This window comes from Zeus faber (assembly GCF_960531495.2).
Source record: "Zeus faber genome assembly, chromosome: 14".
NCBI lineage: Eukaryota > Metazoa > Chordata > Actinopteri > Zeiformes > Zeidae > Zeus > Zeus faber.
In genome coordinates this window covers 13,175,160-13,196,463 of record NC_137200.1, presented here as the reverse complement: position 1 = coordinate 13,196,463, position 21,304 = coordinate 13,175,160, and the positions used below count along the sequence as shown (strand labels likewise).

Genomic DNA, 21,304 nt, shown 5'->3' with positions numbered 1-21,304 from the left:
GACGGAGCATTAAAATTTTCCTTTACATTGTCTAACTACAGGTTGAACGATGTGCTAATATCTGCTGAACTCTCTCGACCTCTTGAATATGTTATCACAGAGAAGGGTCAAGCACTAAAGGCAGGGCTCTGGAACTTGGCAAAGTACAGTATACCTCCCTCCCTTGTGCCCTCCAGAGGTCAGCTCTGGTACGGCGGGGTGTGTGTGAGGAGGTCGGCCAGGAGCAGCCTGTAGAACAGCACTGTGTTCATGGTGCTGATGACACTCAGGCCCACGGCCCCCAGGGTCAGGGCAAACCAGGGTAAATGCTTAGCATGGCGGACCAGCCAGAGCACCAAGAAGCCCAGATTACAGATGCGGAACACCAGAAACCTGGAAAGATTGATAGAAAGAAGGAAAAATAAATAAATACAACTACTCTAAATAATAATAACAATAAACAAAGTAAGTCACAGGGAACACAGGAATAGTTTCGACTTTAATCTCAGACACTTGAGACCTTTTCACCTGACAATCATTTTGTTTCACCGAGCCCTTATGTGAAGGTCTGTGTTGTTAAAATAATTATAAAAACCTGACTTTTGTTTTGTATACATGGAGGGAATTTGGGTAATGTATTCTTTTTTCTCTGTTTTTTTTTTTTTTTTTTTTTTAGCAAATCTTCCTAGGGACATAAATGAACCGGTTAGCTTTTTGTCAAAAAGTAGAATTTTTAATTGGAGACCGGATAACATCACAGGTTAAAACACATCTAATACAAAACATTTATTACAAAATGTTTGCCTCCCCACTATTCATTATTTTCCATGCAAGTCATCATTCAAATAAACGTATAAAAGTTTTGTGGTTCTGCGTTGAAAGCAAGTCTCTACCCAATATCCATGACAGTGTTCTGGTGACCCATGTACCTTTCTCACTTTAGTTAGACACTACACATATATGTATATATATATATATAGATACACAAAATACCCTTCTTTATTGTCGACCAGCCACCTACGTTGCCAGGTTGAGCGCGCTGGTCACACGAAAGGCCATGGAAGGGCTCGGGTGTTTCACTCCGGCCTCGACTCTGTTCCTCGGGCCGGACAGGAGCAGAAGCTGACGGATGTGGAGGAAGATTGAGTTGATCTCCACCAGCAGGCAAATCACAGCCAAGCCGACGTAGCGGCGGGAGATGATGGCCAGGCTGAAGCAAGGGATGACCTGCAAGGTTAATAAGACTAATAAGGCTTCATTAATCGCAGGAGGGAAAATCAGGCGTTTACAGCAGCAAAAAAACACTCCAGTCAAGAGATACAAATGAAAGAGATAAGAAATAGCATATATGTACAATTTTTATCTATATCTGGACAAAGTTTATATCAAGCACTATGCTAAAGACTGGCATATGGTAATAACAACAGCCCAAAATAACTGTAGAAATAAGGCTAATAGTACTTTTTATCCTAATACAACAGCAGTACTAATCAGAAACAACGGTCTTAATATTTATAGTCTAAGGTGCTATTCGATGTCCAGTGTCCAAAGTGTTCAAGTTGGTATTATGTCTCTGTGCAGTACAATTTACATAGCGATTTAGAGACAGAGATCCAAAATAAACGCGACACAAACATGGAAAAGAATCCCTTTATTGTCGCGATTGGAGGCTTTACAGTGAGTGTTTGAATATTTTAAATGCTTCTGTACACAAATGCGCAGAAGTTTACATTAGATTAGTTTAGACTGAAAGATTTTCCATTTGCTAGTATGCATGTCCTATTGAATGGTATACTTTGTTTTCAGTTAAATTTGCCGCACAATCAGTACTAAGGTAAATTCAATTCGACCTTTTGTTTAACATTTCGACCTCTCGTCTCAGAGGAGCCACAGGAAGTAAGAACAGGCCATCGGCTTCTCGATGGGGTTATAGAAAAAGTCACACAGTGACAAGGCCTCACAATGGCTCACACACACACACACACACAGACATACAGACACGCACACACGCAAACGCACACGCACACATGGACACACACACACACGCCTATATCATTACCATAGAATGGTGTAGGAGCATCTCCCAAGACTGTTTCAATGGCAGATTAGTTGCCATGTCCAAGGAGTCATGGATGAAATAACCTACAGAGAAAAATAACACCTCACTGCTTAGTTTGAGATGAAGAAAAACTCTGTGTGTGTGTGTTTGTGTGTGTGTGTGTGTGTGTGTGTGGGTGTGTGTGTGTGTGTGTGTGTGTGCGTGCGTGTTTGTGTGCCTTTGTTTTACCATACTTGTGAGGACCGGTCTCCGAATTGCCTATATCTTTGGTTTAAAAATGCACCAGAAACCTGGGTCCTCACTTTGATACCAGTACAAGAATGTGTGTGTGTGTGTGTGTGTGTGTGTGTGTGTGTGTGTGTGTGTGTGTGTGTGTGTGTGTGTGTGTGTGTGTGTGTTTGTCTGTGTATCCGAATTACTGTGCAAATGAGTATATTGACTTTTTCACTCATTAAATAAAACCGTAAATATATATATATATACACACACACACACAATAAACAGTATACAATAATAAAATAAAATGCATGCTGATGAACTTTGGTTTGCTTAGGATGTGTTGATGATGTTATTCAAACAAGGACGTATCAAGGGATATTTGGCTGATATTTGGTTTGTGTGAGGATTTAAATAAAATGAACTCATCCATTTTGGCTCTCACCTGTGGACACAGCGACAAGGCTGTGAGAGAACGAGGTGTGTGAGTGGATCGGGTCCTCGATCACTTGAGGATGGACATAGAGACTGAATAAAAAGAGAGCGAGAGAGGGAGAGGGATTGCAGCATAATAGTAAATGCGCATCCCAAAAATTGAATAGAAGTTGAACAATGGGCATTTCAAACAACACGAGTCCAATCAGACAATAGGAGTTGGACCGGTTGAACTCCACTGACCCTGAGCCAGAACAACACTCGTCAACCAACCAACCAACCAACCAATCAATCAATCAATCAATCAATCAATCAATCAATCAATCAATCGATCAATCAATAACACAAACACACACATGGTCATCTACGCACCACAGAATAGCCCACGTTCCTGTTAGGGAGCTGTGGATTAAAGATGTGGCGATGTTTCCCCACTCCCACGTGTTCCAGCAGGCAGGCTCCGGTGGCGGCAGCAGGCGTCCCATCAGAGCGTTGACCAGTTTGAAACCACAGACCGACCCGGAGGTGACCACGAGGGCTGACCCCAAATCCATCGCAGACTCCCACACCACCTCAGGCCTGATGAGCTTAAATACGTCAATTATGAAAATGATGTAGTCTGAGCCCACTGCACAGTTCAGGTTTTTCATTTCAGGTCAGAATGAACCAAGTGTCTAACCTGCGTAAAAGGTGAGACACACACACACACACACACACTAATACGGATGCTCTCATACAGTGATAAAACAGATTTCCGATGAAGTCATAAATGGATTGTGGCTTCTAACGCTCATTTTTGCCACACAGGTTTGACCTGTGCGCATGTGTGATAGGAGGCATGAGCTTGTAAACCTCATCGCCCGTCAATGTCCTTACATGTTACTTGATTGAAACTTTAAAATGTTAAATGGCTTTGTGTGTATGTTTGTGCCTTCATCTTCGGGGTAAACGGACTTATTTTTATTGGGTTTTTACAGCCGCCGGCATCGCCACCCGCCTCTTAACTCCTCACTGTTTCGGCACGTGAGACTTGGTTTTGCACTTGTGTGTGTGTGTGTGCGTGTATGTGCGCGTGTCTCGCCCCCTGATGACATCACAAAGACACCAAATGAGGACGCCCTCCAGTTGCCATATGTACCGGGGTGGGTGGGGGGGTCTATGTGGGAAATTCCCATGGATTTCTGTGCCGTCCTCCATAGGACAAAATGATGGCACAAAAAGGGGAATATTTACTAAAAGCTAAAAGCTTCCACAAAATAATAGCACAGGATTCCCAGGATTTTTCTGTTATAACCATCCCTAGGGGACTAGTTTATCTGTCCTATTTATTACACAGCTCTGTGGAATACTCTATTCCGATTGTTTTAGTTTTTTTTATCTCAAGAGTTTTCCAGGCTAAAAGGGTCTGAGGTCTTGTTAGAACGGGTAGTGTACAGCAGCACACAGCAACATCAAGTTTCACTGCAGTGTCTAAACAACTCCAAACTAATTTTGTTCCCCACTAATTCCGTGCATTTCATGCCTAAGCGCTCCGTGAAGTTATTCACCTCGAGACGGCGAGCTGTCACCGTTTGAGAATCACCGGCCTGACACTGTTTCTTTGCATCATTGTTGCTCGCTGTACGGACACATTGTTCGCTATTCTTGCGCTGTCGTCTTTCATTGTTGTTGCCGCAACAACACTGTTCATTGTTCTTGCAAACGGTTCTCGTCAGAGAATGGCGCGGCTGGTGGTGGTCGGTAAACCGTCGATACGGGTGAACATTCTCTCTCTCGAAAAAAAAAAAGGAACAGCGAAAATCTATTTATCACATGAAGGCATAGATTGGAGAAAAGAAAGCGATTGCCTTGTGAACGACGGGAACGATGAATCATTCGAATTTTTTACGATTTCGAAAATTCTGGGACCCTTAGTGGTGTAGTCGACCAAACGTAGACGATCGTGCTGATTTCCCCTTTAGAACATCTCCAACCGAAACATAGCGACTGTGACGGTGGCCGTTTATGATTTAGAATTTGAATGAACGACATATCACTTTGATGCAAGCTTCCCCTTGTCATCCGTCAATGCGTGCGTCTATTCAAGGCTGCTGCCTCGTCAGCCGTTCTCTATAGACCTTCTGCTATTGAGGCACACAGCGCTTTGTTCGCCTCTGGAACAGTAACCGGGGATTGGACGGAGCATAAACATTTCCTAAATCTGTTTAGTCGTTTGAGAGAAAAAAAAACGTTAGTAGTTTGGGTTTATTTTTCCATTTTTTCCATTTTGTATTTTCTCCCCGTCTATCTTTAACTTAACCTCGAGCGTCGGATGTTGAGCTGACTCGGGGTGAAGGGGTCAGGGATGGTGAGGGCGCTGAGGAAACACGCGCCTGCTTTCAGCTGATGTGTGGAGCAGATACTCAGCGGATGTGTTGTCCGGTCAGAGGCGCTTTTCAAAGTGTGTCCACGTAGTTTCTTTTGCGCTTTCGAGGGGGATTTTTATATCTTTGTCGTATAACTGTCAGCGAGTGTGAGCGAGATGCCCAGAGGGAAAGAATGTGAGTATTTAAAAAAAATAATAATAATAAAAAAAAAAAATATATATATATATATATATATATATCAAATGTCATATGGGACTACATCACTTAAGTCTCTAAATCTAAATTAATTATGCTTTGTCTGTGGATTTTGCTGTGAGAGGTGATAATGGTGGCAAAATAGAAATGTTGAGGTTTTGAGATTTTTTTTTGATTTGACTTGGAGACAATTATAACTCCACTTACACCCTTATGTGTGTGTGTGTGTGTGTGTGTGTGTGTGTGTGTGTGTGTGTGTGTGTGTGTGTGTGTGTGTGTGTGGGTGTGTGTGTTTTGCCCAGGCCGCCACGAGCCTCCAGAAACGGACCCGGAGGGGACGTGTGACACGTCCGAGGAGCTGACGGAGCTGGTGTGTCTGGAGTCGGACCTACAGGACGGACAGTAAGAGAGAGCAGAGTGGAAAAAGTGGAAACAGTGGAAACAGACATCTATGACTTTTGCTAATTGGTTCAATGTCATTTGAAGTGGTTTAAAGTAGGCCTCTGTACGTGTGTACTCAGGATGATGGAGGTCGAGGTGGGTCATGTTAATGTGCTGTTGACCCGCAGTGAAGGCAAATACAGCGCCATTGGCAACCAGTGCACCCATTATGGCGCTCCACTCAGCAAAGGTAAGGACAAAAACATATTGCACCGTGTGGGCGTCTCCGCCCACAGGTAGGGGTTTGGGGAGGGAGACGGAGTCCTTTTTTCCGTGGTTTGCCATCATGGCGAGAGTTTTTATTGTATCCTGAAGAAAAGGTTCACTGGCCAGAAGTATTGATAATTATAATAATAATAATAATAATAATAATAATAATAATAATAATAATGATGATGGTTTCGGGTGCAGGAGGAATGGCGTTCCGTTCTCTGGCTCCTGGTCGGCTGACCAACCCGTGAGCCGATCCCCTCTGCAAGACAGACAAACCTTAAGAAAGCTCCCTGCCCCGAGTCGGACCAATCAGCGCCACGCGGGCGCTGATTCGGACGAGTCGAGGCAGCTCGGCGGCCGCGGGAAAGGGAGCCGTGCTGTCGTCCGCAGCGCGGCTTGACCACGCCCCTTGGTCCGCCACACGCTGCTATTACTATTATTACTTCTCTTATTTCATTCCTGACTTTACCATAACAACTTACTTATAAAAGTCACAAACTTTCATGACTGTAAGCTGCTTAGAAAATACAGATTTTTTTTAGATTTTTTTTATGACATTCTTTGGAGTGTAGTTGAGCGTCTTTTGTCGGTGTGCAGGGATTCTTTCGGGTCACAGGGTGCGCTGTCCGTGGCACGGTGCCTGTTTCAACGTCCACACGGGAGATCTGGAGGAATACCCCGGCATGGACTGTCTACCCTGCCACAAGGTAGAGAAGACGTGTGATTACGAAGAGGCAAAAGAGTGAGAACGATATAAACTGTCAGAAGGACGTTTTATTGACTATCGGCCGGGTTTTGATTTTGAATTTGGGCAAATTCTCTTTTAAAGGTCAAAGTTGAGAACAACAAAGTGTATGTGTCCGTGAACAAAAAGGCAAGTGTTATTTTCACATTTCAATCAAAGTTATTCGCTGTGATTAAGTGAATGTTGTTAATACTGTGAAGATGTCCAGTCGCAACATTAGAAGTTTTGACTGTTTCCATTTTTATCAGATGATGAATTGTGTCATTATAGGGTCGATGGATATTGTATTCATATTATGGAATAAATACTATGATATTCATATTGCTAATCAGAGGAACATTTTAGACGTTGATGGAAGAAATTCCACAAGCAGTTCTACACTCTATCTGCTATTTTTATAGGAAATAATTCAGTTCATCCTTTGTTTTGGCTGTGTCATGTTTAGACTGCCAGACAGGCTAAAATAATAAAGAGCATGGGATTCAGAATACCAGGAGTTACTCATACAGTCCTGTTACTTGGAGGAGGTAAGCATGACCTGCTTTGTCAATGTGTGTGTGTGTGTGTGGGGGGGGGGGGGTTTAAGGTTAGATAATTTACAGGGTGTAATTTTTCACCTTCTATTTTTACATGTATTATTATTATGATAATAATAATAATAATAATAATAATAATAATTATTATTATTATTATTATTATTATTATTATTATTATTATTATTATTATCATAATTATCATAATGTTGATAATAATAAATGTGTAAAACACCTTGGGCTGCATGTTGACTATTAAAGGTGCCATACAAATAAAGGTTATTATGATTATTGTCACTATTGTTACTTTTCAGCCCTGTTATTGCTCAACGATCGTAGCTCTTAATACACTGTTCTTCGGGGATATTTAAACTGAACCCCAGAATAGCAAAATGCAGTGTTGGTTGGTCCAGGCGTAAGTCAAAGGTGTTTGTAACTTTTGTAACGTGTGCTACGTTTCACAGAACCCCGAAAACTGTAATACGTACCTAAAACGACTAAACTTTACCCCGTGTATTGCTGCCTGCAGCTATATTTATCATTATTATTATTACCATCAAGAAGTCTTTGGATTTTCTAAGAAATCTGTTAAATTCCATCAAGTTGTCCATGTAAAGCACAGCATGTGCACATTTGCGTGTGTGTGTGTGTGTGTGTGTGTGTGTGTGTGTGTGTGTGTGTGTGTGTGTGTGTGAAATTGAACGTGAGTACAGTGGTACCATGACTTACAACTGCATCTACTTACTACTAATCCAAGATACGAGTAGCAATATTCGCGAAAACTTGTATCGACTTGCAACCGACTGCTCCAAGATACGAGCGTGGAAATTTGCAGTTGGCAAGTCAGCAGTCAGTCAGCAGTCAGTCAGCGGTCAGTCAGCAGTCAGTCAGCAGTCAGTCAGCAGTCAGTCAGCGGGCGACCTACATGGTGTGTGCACGTGGTTCGTGGCTTATCGATATTTTTTTCATATTTACTGTGTTTGTGCTGTGTGTTTTGTTTCTTTTCACCCTTCATGATTTCATCATTTATATGGGAAAAATTGCTTCGACATACGACTGTTTTAACATACGACTGTTCTTATACAACGAATTACAGTCGTAAGTCGCGGTACCACTGTATTATCATTTTCATCATATCTACCTATGCACGCCTTCATCTTCACCGACATTCTGCCATTACACGTGTGATTCCATCCTTTTGAACGTCCTTCGGGTCATGTGTGATGTTTGTTTACCTTCCTCTCCGTAAGCGCAGGGTCGGCGTCGCTTGCCTGCGCCGAGACCCTGCGACAGGAGAACTACGGCGGCAGAATCATCATGGTGACCAGGGACGATCTGCTGCCGTACGACAAGACCCGACTCAGCAAGGTACCGCAGTATCCATCACACAAAACCGAGCCTATGACAACAACATCATTTATTATACAACAAAACTACTAATTACAATACAAAGACGTTTAGAATTTGTCACTGGCCGCCATTGCACATTGTTGGTACACTGCTGCTACTACCTGTATTTACTTACGTTAGTGTACCTGCCCTCATTGGGATCACTGCTACTAGTAGTGACTGTAGCACAGTGCTACTCTGTGTTAACTCTGTGCATAGCTGTGCATGTATGTTTTTTTTTAATTTAGTTTTTATCGTTTATCTCCACATTACTTCTTAACCCTTACTTGACTTGACTTACACTGGGGGTTTTTTTTGCCGCTTTTTTAAGGTTTATTTATTCACTAAATAAGAGGATTCAAATAGAGTAACTGATAGGAATATATATATATATTTTTTTTTCCCACTTCCCACCCACACATCAGGTCCCACACAACACAACCAAGGCATTAAAGGTGCAGTCTGTAGAATTCATGAGACGGAGTCGGCAGAAACGGAATATAGTATTCATAAGTATGTATTAATTAGTGCATAACATGCACTAATGAAAATGAGAACGTGTTTTCGTTGCCTTAGAATGAGGCGTTTTTATCTACATGGGAGCGCGTATGCTTCACCGAGGCCGCCATGTTGCGTCGCCACTTTACTTCGACAGAAGCCCAGAACGGACAAACAAAACACCGGCTCCAGTGAAGGACTCCACAGATGCCGTCATGTTCCACTGACAAGGTGGTGCGGGGTATTCAGTTGGTTGCAATCTCTGCTAGATGCCACTAAATTATACATACTGCACCTTTAAGGGATAATAATACTAATAGTAATAATAATAAAATCAACAAATAAATGACACAAATGATAATAAAATAATGTAATTAATACAAAAAAATATATAAAAATTAAAGACTAAATGTTTGGTGAAATCTCCACCATCCAATATTAATAAATAATAAAGAGGAGAAAGTTAAGAGAGATGCAATGATAAATTATGTATTAATGATGAGATGGAGTCTTTGGATTACTGGAATACAGTATTAGGGAACCCTATCTGGCATCAAATTTAGAAGGTGACTCCCTCAAAGTGCACTTTATTTTTTCCAGATTTAGAAACATCATGAGGTCCTTCAGCCACGTGGATGTTTTGGCGGGAAATGGCGTTTTTTTTTTTGCTACTACTCCATGTTAACTTTGTGGATAGATGTGTACATATGCAGCCTGTATTTTTATCTTGTATTTTATTTTTATTTTTTTATGCATCCCTTTCTTCAGCGATATGAAGTAAGCTGCAGACATCCTGGATTTCTGCATGGGGATGAATTTGATCTCATCTTATCTTATATTATCTTATCTAACATAAAAATACCCTGCACCCCCCGCGCCTTTTCCCCCCTCTCCAGGTCATGAACGTGGAGAGTGAAAGTATTCTGCTGAGAAGGATGGAATTCTTCCACAAACACGACATTGAAATTTGGCTCCGAAAAGAGGTGAGAGCCTCCTTCACTTGTTTGCCTCTCTGTGTTTTTTTTTTTGTTTTTTTTTTTACAAAACAGCACATATTATCTTTTGCATGCCACCTCTTGCAAAGTAAGTATGTCACGGATAAATGGGATTTTTATTTTTATTTTTATTTTTTTTTTAATTTTCTACACCTTTTATCACTATTAAAGATAAGTATATTCACTTTTAAGATCCGGCGTTAAATTCTCAAAGTCCCAGTGAGTGAAAACATGATTCTGATTGAATGGTCCTCCCATCTAATGACCATACCCGGCTCTGTGCTTCCACCGTGTCTCGTTTTCACTGAAGGCGCTGTCGTTGGACACAGAGAAAAGGACGGTGATGTTTGATGACGGCTCATTCCAAGAGTATGATGATCTCCTCATCTCTACAGGCTGCAGGTACAACTCCAGCTTTAAGAGACGCAAGACATTTAAGATAAGATGAGATAAGATAAGATCAAATAAGACTGTATGAATCTCCAGTGGGGGAATTAAAGTGTTACAGCAGCCTAGTTTATAGAATACTGCAAGTCAAAAAAAAGTAAAGTAAGAGTAGTAAAAAAATTTAAAAAAAGCAGAGTGCAAATGTTACAAATAGTATATAGCAGCAGTACGTAGCAATAATGTAAATGGCAGTACTGGTTAATATACTGGTATGGTAAATATGTGTATAGCCATATTGTACAAATATATAATAGTGTGGTGAGATAGTCGTATAGTAATTGGTTCAAATATTTATTATTATATTGACTATAGTAATCCAAATAATAACAACAACAATAATAAGGAATTGTAGCATATGTACAATATACAATATACAATGCAAAGTGAAAGTGCATTTTGGCAAATAACATAAATACAATGAAAGCATTTGGACTTGATTGCATTGACATTTGCTGAACTCATCCATGTTGATCGCCAAAATACATTGTTCAGTTAGATCGTTTTGAAATGTTTGTATTTAAAGATTACGGTGGGGATTAGGTAAAATTTGATCCAGTACTCTAATTAGCCAATGTGACAGCATGAGAATAACAAAGCAGCATCATGCTATAGTGAATATTCGAGAACCACCTGAACGCACTCCTGTAAATGTCTGTCTTCCAGAGCCAAGGGTCTGGACATCGCCGGCATGGAGCTGGAGAACGTCAAGATGTTGGAAACCCCCGAGGACGCCAGGCAGATCCACGCTGTGTGCATGGGCTGTCACATCGTCATCGTGGGAACCTCTTTTGTTGGTACTCTGGTTTTTTTTTGGTTTTAAATTACTCTTATAGACAAACCGCCAGATTCCCATGCGTATAACTAGATTGAAGGCCATGAAGTCAAATATACATAATAGCCCTGTGTTTTTAAAATGGGATATTACATAGAGTTGCGACGTGTGTGAAACGCAGTTCTGACGGACAATTCCTAACTTTATACTGTATACAGCAGGCAGTAAAGCAGGGAGCAGAGCAGGCAGCACAGCAGGATGGGCTGCTTAAATAAGCCGGTCAAATAAGGGCGTGGAAGCGCGTGTCGCCGTCCAGTTGTCTGACAGAACTAGCTCCACTAAGCTAAGCCTCATTTATTTTCAGCTGTTCCCCCCCGTTAACCGTCTTTTGGTTGGTTCCTTTCTAGGCATGGAGGTTGCATCTTACATGACAGACAAGGCCTCCAGCATCACAGTGATTGGCAGCAGCGAACTGCCGTACCAGAACACACTGGGACCCGAAATTGGCAAAGTTACCATGATGGTGAGAGAGTGTGAGAGGGGTGGGTCTATTAGTTTTTTATTTATTACTATTTACTTTTTGCTGATTGCCTTAAACTCTGTTGTTTGCTAGATGTTAGCGGAAAGAAACGTAAAATTCTACATGAATGAAAATGTGATTGAGGTGCGAGGAGTGAACGGCAAGGTGAGCTGCTCAAGTCAAACGGCAATAAATGCGACTTAAGTCCAAAAATGAACCTTGACCAGCCTCTGTTTTATGTCGAACGGATCAATGCTCATTCTCTCTGCTCCTCCTGAAACTCAAGGTGAAGGAAGTTGTGCTTAAAAGTGGAACAGTGGTGGCGGCGGATGTTCTGATTGTCGGAATTGGTAAGGAATCCAGGAGTCACCATACCTCCACACTTGACCGATTGTTAAAGGATTTCACTGTTAAGCTCGGTGGAATCAGCGGAGGAGACATTCCTTCTCCGACACTTATTCATATTCCTTTTTTCAAACACCTTTCCTGTCCTCTTTCTACTTCAGGAGTAATTCCCAACTCCGAGTTTCTGCAGAAAACCAAAGTAAAGATGGACTCAAAAGGCTCTGTCATCGTCGATAAAGTAAGCCAGTGAACTGCCTTTTCCTTCAGGCTTCATCGATCACGCTCTCCCTCCTTATTGTGGGCCTTTCAAACATTTCACATTCTTTTCGTGGTTGGGGTGACAATGGTCCACGCCTCACAGGTTTAGACCTGGCCTGTGACCTTTGCCCCCCTGACAAGGTTCTCAGACGGAGAGGAACGGAGAGGCGACGACATGCAATACCACTCCAGATTTACTCATAGTTTTGCGGAAAAAGAAGAATCTTTAATTATCACGCAACACTACAACACATGCACACACACTTTGGATGGTGGCCAGTGAAATGAGGCCTCTACATTTAACCCATCCTGGCTTGTCCTTCCTCCGGGGGGGCAGCCAGGAGCAGTGGGCAGCAATGTGCCCATTGCTGGTCAGACGATGATGGGTGCATGTTTTTGGTGGGGGTCCTTACTGATGTTAGGTGGAGGAAACCCCATGTGAGCACGGGGAGAACATGCAAACTCCACACAGAAAGGCTCCTATTTGGGAGATAACCCGCCCGGAGCACGGTGCCAACAGCGCCCCAGGCGGGAATCGAACCCAGGACCTTCTTGCTGTGAGGCAGCAGTGCAATGCAATCTATAGAAATACTACAGAAATAAGTACAAACTGTATATAATATAGTGACGCAAAACTCGCAAACGATTCATTCATCATGAACAAGTCCTTTAAATGACCCAGGCCGAATTGAGAAATGCACCCCGCTTTTCTCAAGTCTGTCGCAAACTGAAAAGAATTACTGTGGACTAGATGAATGTGGAAAAAAAGAAAATTTGGTGTAATTCACATTGAATGTGACTGATTTACACTTTGCATTTCACTGAGATAAATAATTGTTACAGAAGTGTATTACTTTTGTGATCCACACACACATCGTTTGAGAGAATGGGGCTAAAAGACAGAGACTGTAGACTTGACTCATTGTGACTTGGAGTCCAAGTCACCACCCTACTGCGACTACTCTGTCAGCCAAGCTCCTCGCTACCTGAGGTTTTTTTTCCAGCGAGAAGCACTCGTTACCCTCCCGCTGGTGACACACACAGTATGATCAGATCACATCGTCGTGGCAGCGGCGACTGTGCCAAGACTCATCACTTTCGGATTCAAAAAGGAAGAATGACTCGGGACTTGCTTGAGACTTGGACCGAATGACTTGAGACTTACTTGTGACTTGGATAAGAAGGACTTGGTCACACGTCTGCTAAAAGATAGTTAAGTCTTCCACACTTTGCATTCTTCCACCGAAATAAAATATATGATTTTGCGGAATCAAATGTGTTTTTGCGGGAATTCCTGTCCAACAGAAGAGTATTGTGACTCTTGTTCATTGTTCAGGAAGTCATCCTTACGCTCACTGTGCGTTACGCAAACTGAATCAAACGAGCAACCAGTCTGAAAATTCTGACTTTGTTTTACCAAGTCACGTGTCAGAAAATGAATCTTTAAAAAAAGAATCAAACCTTTCATCACTAATATATATTAAAAAAAAACCCATTGTGGACAATTAATTTGAACCGTACAAAATAAGCTTTCTTGATGCTGTTTCTTTTGCAAATTGGTCCGATTGTTTTACCGTAGCCGCTGCATGATTCACCCTCAAAATAGTGTCCGAAACAGTGTGTGATTTCCACAGCAAACCCTGTTGGTACCAAGCGGTCCTCCATGTTGACGGCGTGTCCTCGTGTCTCTGTGGTCGTCTCTCTCCTCTCGTAGTACATGCGGACCAACGTCCCCGGAGTGTTCTGTGCAGGCGACCTGGCCAGCTTCCCTCTGGCGATGGCCAGGGACCGAAGAGTCTCCATCGGACACTGGCAGATCGCCCAAGCTCACGGTAACCCCCAAGGACCTCCCGAAAAAGGTCACCACAAAGCACGACCCGGGCCAAGCAGGACCACTTGGCATTAACTTCAACAATGAAACAGAAGTTGTATCCAGATTGGATACAAATAGGCTGAAGATACATCCTGAGTGGCCAGATCTTATTGCCTTTTACCTTTTAGAACGCACCAAACCACCTGTGGACTTCTATTCATGACCACCCTCCATCAGTAACCCACCTAAAAGTTATTTTATAAAGAATAATATCAACATGGTAACTACTTCCTGAGATGCAATTTTACATGCCTTCAGAGTTTAATTGACTGAGTTGAGTCCAGAGATGATCTGATCTGATCTGTTTTTTACTGTTTTTGCAGTTTGTTTATTTCTGTGTTTTTCTTTGGTTTAGGGAGGGTAGCGGGACTGAACATACTGGATAAAAAAACTCAGCTAAACTCTGTTCCGTTTTACTGGACCGTCCTATTGGGGAAAACTATCCGATATGCAGGTAGGTGTGTCGTATGTACACAATTGTCACAACCGACACCCTTACACACACATACATACCATCATCATCATACTTGACCCCGAGTGGTCAAGGTCGAGTATGGCCGTCCTCCTTCTCGGTCCTTGTGGGGCTTCAGGTGGGCGAAGAGGCCGATCCTGGAGGGGTAAGAGTGTCACGGAGAAAGTGTTCCCATTGTGCACAGTGCTTGTTTCATTCCATAAGGAGACGTAAAATGAAGTAAAATAAGAACACAGTGATTTGGCACACTGATCGCAGGCACCCCATCGCCTGCGCGTGCATCGCTAGCGTGCATCATGAATACCGTCGGAAAGGGAGAGTGTGTGTGATGGTGGAAATGTTAGCCTTTTTTCTGAGGAACCTATGATGATGTGCTGCTAGTGCCTTCAGCAGATGTTTACCCATGAGATGGAAGATAGCAGCAATGAAAATGGAGAACGGGGTAGGAGCAATGACACAGCAATGACACAGCAATGACACTTGACTCTCGTGTCAACCTTGAAGGGTTCCGTTTCATCTCCATGGCCGCTGAGTACTGTGGCTGACATGTCATGACATTGTCATGCAGCAGTCTCAGTATGCGGATGTATTTGTCCCGACAGCGACCTTTTTCAAGAACCAACCAGAGGGCCAATGACTCATTATCTTCCAGCAGCGTAAGCCCATCTTTGGAACAAAGTGGGGTTAGGCAACGGTAACTGGGGCCATATGCCACTCTTGTGGCATCAAAGAAAACACAGGTGTCCCCAGAGTCTGCAAGTTACTGGATCTCCAGAGCCTTCTTTGTCCACCACTGGTTCTTCAGTTTCCTTACCCAAGATTAGACGGCCACCTTTGCTTTGGCATGGGCTGCTCTTTCAGCTTTGGGGTTGATGTCATTTTGCCAGGTGATAAAGGTTTATGATGTTGATGAGCTGTTAGATTTCAGTGTCATTCTCATCGTACCAGTCTTGATCCTTCCGTGTTTTATAGCTTGCGCAGTTCAGTACTGAGAGCAGCCTGGAGTAACCGTTCGATGTTGAGCTTTGGCCGGCTCTGTCTTTTCTGCACCCTTCTTTTTTGCTTGAGACAGATGGACATGAAGGAACAAATGAGGAGTGGTCTGTACAGCATTCATCCACACTGGTCATCGCTCTGGTGTTGAGCACATCATGGCGGTCTTTGGTGCAAACGACTACATAGTTGATGAAGTGCCGGAGTTTAGAGCAAGTATGCATCCATGTGATGTTTTGAATTTGTTCTTTGGGCAGAAAAGTGTGTTGGTGATGACCAGACTGTGCTCTGAGCACTTTGCTAGCAGTTTTTTCCCAATTGTGCCTATCCACAGATTGGGGTTTCGTCCCACTCTGGCACTGAAATCTCCAAGCAGGATTCGTTTGTCCTCCTTGGGGACTTTGGTTAGGATGTTGTCCAGGTCAGCATAGAAGGCCTCATTAACTTCATCCTGTGCATCAAGTGTTGGAGCTTTTGGCTGCCTGCAAACACCAGGTGTATGGTCATTAGGCGTTCATAGAGGTGCCTGATGAGGCTGTTCATAATGAAGAAGAAGGTATATCCGCCCTTCTCCTCCTTCCGATGCCCTTCATCAGCCAGTCGGGTTTCGGAGAGTGCTTCAATATCGATCAATCTCCTTGCTCTCTGGAAATGATGGCAGTTCGCCTTTCGGGTTGATCACTAGATTGGTTGTCCATGAGGGTCTGCACATTCCAGGCTCTAATATACATGATCTGTTTCTGTTTCTGTTTCTGATTGCGTGGTGGTGATCCCTCTGGATGTGGTTGTCCAGAGTTATTGAGGCAGGCTATGTTTATGGCATCTTTTCTAGACCATTCCCCTACTGGGATGAGCAGAGTGGATCCTATACAGGGCCGCCCAGTCATGGGTGCAGCTGCTGAAAAGTACTTTCTGCCTCAGTCCAAGAGCTTAACCACTGAGTCGAACACCCACCACCTGTGTGCCAGGTTGTGGCTAGGAGCTGCCAGACCTCAGGGTCCTGCCCTATCACCACTTCCTGATCTCCACAGGACTTTGATCCGGGATGTTGAGCGGTGTGATTCCCTTTCGGGAGGACGCCTGCGTGTGACATCTTTTAATGTGGAGAGGCTGATGTGCCCGCAGCCACTACATAGTCCTTGGCAGAGGGGGGCCAAGTTCCAATGGCATGGGTCCATAACGATTGGGGACCACCCTCTGATGCAGCCTTCATCCGCCTTCAGTGCCGTTGTGAGTTGCCATCATCCTCCACCAGTTCCGCCATTGAGGTCTTTGTTGGCTCGCACTTCGTCCTGAACCTCCCCCTCGACCTTACTGCCATGGGTGGCCCTACCAGGAGTGAAGCTCCAGATAACATCGCTCTCAGGCTTATTGGAACACACAAGCTTCTCCACCACAGCAAGGTAGCGATCTGAGGGGGAGTAACACACACACACACACACACACACCCATACAAACGTAAACACACACAAACATTATACTATACTACAATATACTTTTCATATATATATATATATATACATATAAGGGGAATGGCTTTACAAGCAAATTGGGTATACATGTGGTGCCATTCAAAAATAATAATAATTATTATTATAATACTTCCATAACTCATAATAATGATGATCCTGTCCTTTTCCTCCAATAATTGTCTCATTTGGATAGAATTCTGCCTGTTGGCTACTTACTGAACCTTTATGTAAAGTAGTGACGCCAACCTTATATACAGACTTATTGTTGAACACATTGCATTGTCATTTTTAAAGGTCTTTGTAGATGTTACAAAACACAAAATTAATACAATTCTGAATTTTCTATGGTGGCATACAGCCCAGTGTCCGTATATATACCTGCCATTTGTGAATCTGACCAGGACGTACAGTTTTACAATAAGGTCATACAGTATATTCTTCAAGATGTTCCTTCTCCCAAAACCTCTGTTGGACCCCATGACAAGTGTGAGGAATATATCGTTGCTCGGGGGTTTTTTGATTTGCTGTGGACGGTGGTGTTTGTGTCTCGGCAGGATATGGGGAGGGATACACAGAGATCATAATGAAAGGAAAGCTCGAGGACAAGAAGTTCCTGGCGCTGTACATCAAGTAAGACAAACCCACGCTCCTTCAAAATGAACCTTATAGAAAGAAGAGCCTCACCCTTCCTCTTCTCTAACTCTCCTCTTCCCCGCTCCTCTTTCTCTCCTCTTCCTCTTCTCTAACTCTCCTCTTCCTCCCCTCTTCCACTCCTCTTCCTCTCTCCTCTTCCCCTCTCCTCTCCTCTTCCTCTCCTCTTCCTCCGCTCTTCCTGTCCTCTACCTCTACGCTTCCTCTGCTCTCCCTCTCCTCCTCCTCTCTTCTCTTCCTGTCCTCTCCCTCTGCTCTGCCTCTCCTCTTCCTCTCCACTTCATCTGATCTTCGTCTGCTCTTCCTCTCTCCTCTTCCTATCCCCTCCCTCTCCACTTCCTCTCCTCTTCCTGTCTTCTTCCTGTCCTCTTCCACTACTCTTCCTTCCCTCTTCCTCTCTCCTCTTCCTGTCCTCTTCCTCTCCTCTTCCTCTCCTCTTCGTTTTTACTCTTCTCGTTCTCTTCCTCTCTGCTCCGTCGGCTCCATTTCCCCTCTCCTCTTCCTGTCCCCTTTGTCTCCTTTTCCTCTGCTCTTTCTGTTCTCTTCCTCTCCGCTTCATTTGATCTTCTTCTCCCCCTTCCTCTCTCCTCTCCCTCTCCGCTTCCTCTGCTCTTCCCCCCTCTTCCTCTTTCCTCTTCCTGTCCTCTTCTCCCACTTCCTCTCTCTTCTTCCTATCATCTTCCTCCCCTCTTCCTTTCGTCTTATTCTCTGGTCACCGTGTCGTTTGGCTCCAGGGAAGGTGAGGTCGTAGCCGCAGCGAGCCTCAACTTCGACCCCACGGTGTCAGCGATAGCCGAACGCTTTGCTACCGGGAAAACCATCACAAAGACAGAAGCTCAGTGAGTCACTTCCGATCTTCATCAGGAAACCTTGAAAAGAAAGACAGAAGAACGTTTTATTTTCATCAACAATTTACACTCTAAGGGTCTGAAAATATATGAATGATCTGGTAACAAAGACAATAAGAGATTTACATATTAAGAGATGGAAAGAGCATTGAACATTTCAAGTGGAATTGTCATTATTTGCTAAATAGTGTACCTGAATACAAGTTTAAGTATTGATAAAACTAATTACTCAACTATAAGTGTTAGCTGCATTCAGTTAAATTTAAAACAGTTGTATCCGGCCTCCAATAATAGCAATATTAAAAACAATGAATGAAATGACAATCTGGCACATTCAGCAAATTAGGTTGAATTAATTTTAGCACGTTAATTCCGAGAGGTTATAACAAGAGCGTTATACTGTACCCAAGAGCAGAGAGAGATATATAAAAAAAAAAAGAGGATAAAACTGGGTTTAATGCACCAGTAAGGCCAGGAAAACCATTATAACAAATAATACATACCAGTGGTAACACTGATAACGACAATCAAAAAACGGATGCTATTCAAGACCAATATGACTTTTTGGACTTTTTTGGATAAAGGCATGTTTCCACATGTCCCCATGGTTGGGTCAAAATGCTGGGGTGGAGTTTTACTTTATTTCGCAGATTTTTTTTCCGTTCCAGAACCCACATCGTTCCTTCTCTCTCCGACAGATCAGACGACCTGAACTGGCTGAAAGTGTTCTGATCACCTCGCCATTCCCTTCCTCCGCTGGCCGCCGCCACCGCCATCAGTGCATCAACTCGCTCTCAGAATGTCCAGAATGTGCCGGACCCGCCTCACCCCACTCTCGCCAACGCCTCCTCCCAAAGAGTTACAGATGACACTGCTTTGGAGACTTTGATCACATTACGTCGAAAGAAATGGATTCTCTCCATTCAACAACATATTTGTTTCATAGGAAGACATTTTAAGTTTACATTCCAGTGTCTGGATACCATATCGTGTAGACGTGAGACGCGTGGATGTTGCGTGTTTACTTCAGAGAAACCACATCTGTCATGTGACTCGGACAGGGTGGAGTTTTTTGGCGAGGAGCGGGCAGGGGGTCCATGCTGCAAACAACAGATACCTCTCTCGTGCACACAAGCTTCCGCAGTGTTTTTTTTTTTTAGTTATAATATACTTTTATTTACATTTATTCTGAATTGTGTGGTTCTTTGTCTTTTTAAGGTTGACTTGAGGTTGAAAAATCAAATCATCCCATGTAGGATGTCCCACTGTTGACTTCTTTGTTGTAATATCGAAATATTAAAGTCTAAAGATGCCTTAGGGGGCCCGTTCACGTGAAACGGTGTTGGTGGAGGTCGTCACTTGACACAAATAAAACACCTAAAAACACAAGTGACCTTATGGGCTATTGTGGCTCTGCTCGTCGTCCAATGGGTTGCTTGGAAAAAGGGATTAGGGGAACAGAAGAGGAGCGGGGAGCTCTTTGAGGCAGAGATGCTGGAATAGGCAACGGTAACAAAATACATGAATAGGGAGAACAATAGGCCTTGAAACAAACAACACACAAAGAGACGGCAACCAAACCCCCACAATAGAAATGCTGTGTGTTTTACTCTTTCTTCCGCTCTCTCTCTCTCTCTCTCTCTCTCTCTCTCTCTCGTTCTCTCTCTCTGCTGCTTTAACCACGTCTTTACTTCACGACTATCTTTGCACTTTACTTTTTAGTCTTGGATCCTCTTTCACTCCCCCCTGTGTTTCTTTCCAAGCCCGTCGTTTTTATCAGACCCACGCCTCACGATTGGACGTTTAACCCCACCACGGATCAAATGAAGCGGACAGGGCACGCCAAGATCACACATATTTTACTGATATTTCTTAGCAATCTTAGCAATTTATTTTTAACAATAACAATGATTTCTACAGTTCATTTTACATTCTATACATTAGAAACAACCCAATGCAAATTATAATGTTCAAAATAAGAGTGCTGTGAATGTCTGTTGTCAGAAATAAGTGCATGGAGTTTTATTTCAAATATATTTATCATAGCTTGCCTTGGAATAGCGTCAAGCATCAACAATACTCACTCAAAATGTATGAAAATAATTGTGCTAACCGTGGCCATTGCATATATTAATTTCCAGTATGTTTTATCATAGCAAATTAAATTAACTGGCCGCATGGTAACATTTATTTCTTTGGGGGGGTGTGGTAGGTCAATTATGGATTTATTTGGGTTGGTGATTGTGCCTTTAATTAGCGATCCAGTCCTCTGAGCAAGTGCGCCCTCTTCAGGAACGGCGTTGCAGTTTGCATGCATTTTTAGTTTATTTCATTTTATTTTTTTTATGTATGGTGGCCATGCCTTGGCCAGGTCTCTCTTGCAAAATAAGATTTTAATATCATCGAGACTAACCTGGTTAAATAAAACATAATAAAATAAAATAAATCATATAAAATCCCGCGCCCCACCTGGCCACCTGCTGTGACCCACTTATGGGCCGCGACCCACAGTTTGAAAACCCCCGCCTTAGACTGCACATGGAAACGCTACAACTGGGAAAAAAAATGTTGTAGATTTGCTGGATTTGC

General features: G+C 43.0%; 2 protein-coding genes across 2 annotated transcripts; one reads left to right on the top strand and one right to left on the bottom strand.

The window, feature by feature from the left end:
* Positions 1 to 179: 179 nt before the first annotated feature.
* On the bottom strand, positions 180 to 3,243 carry LOC307239855 (TLC domain-containing protein 2-like; the record flags this gene model as incomplete). Its single annotated transcript, XM_080013434.1, has 5 exons — positions 180 to 372; positions 1,001 to 1,206; positions 2,039 to 2,121; positions 2,700 to 2,782; positions 3,077 to 3,243. The coding sequence occupies 5 exons, from the start codon at positions 3,241 to 3,243 to the stop codon at positions 180 to 182; spliced, it is 732 nt and encodes a 243-aa protein (XP_079869560.1).
* A 1,164-nt stretch (positions 3,244 to 4,407) lies between these two features.
* Positions 4,408 to 19,447, top strand: LOC307239854 (apoptosis-inducing factor 3-like; the record flags this gene model as incomplete). Its single annotated transcript, XM_080013433.1, has 19 exons — positions 4,408 to 4,429; positions 5,571 to 5,652; positions 5,772 to 5,881; positions 6,502 to 6,611; positions 6,734 to 6,778; positions 7,095 to 7,176; positions 8,438 to 8,550; positions 9,966 to 10,052; positions 10,375 to 10,466; positions 11,175 to 11,305; positions 11,691 to 11,806; positions 11,897 to 11,968; positions 12,090 to 12,153; positions 12,310 to 12,386; positions 14,121 to 14,238; positions 14,635 to 14,733; positions 17,771 to 17,846; positions 18,602 to 18,706; positions 19,414 to 19,447. The coding sequence occupies 19 exons, from the start codon at positions 4,408 to 4,410 to the stop codon at positions 19,445 to 19,447; spliced, it is 1,635 nt and encodes a 544-aa protein (XP_079869559.1).
* Between the last annotated feature and the right edge of the window lie 1,857 nt (positions 19,448 to 21,304).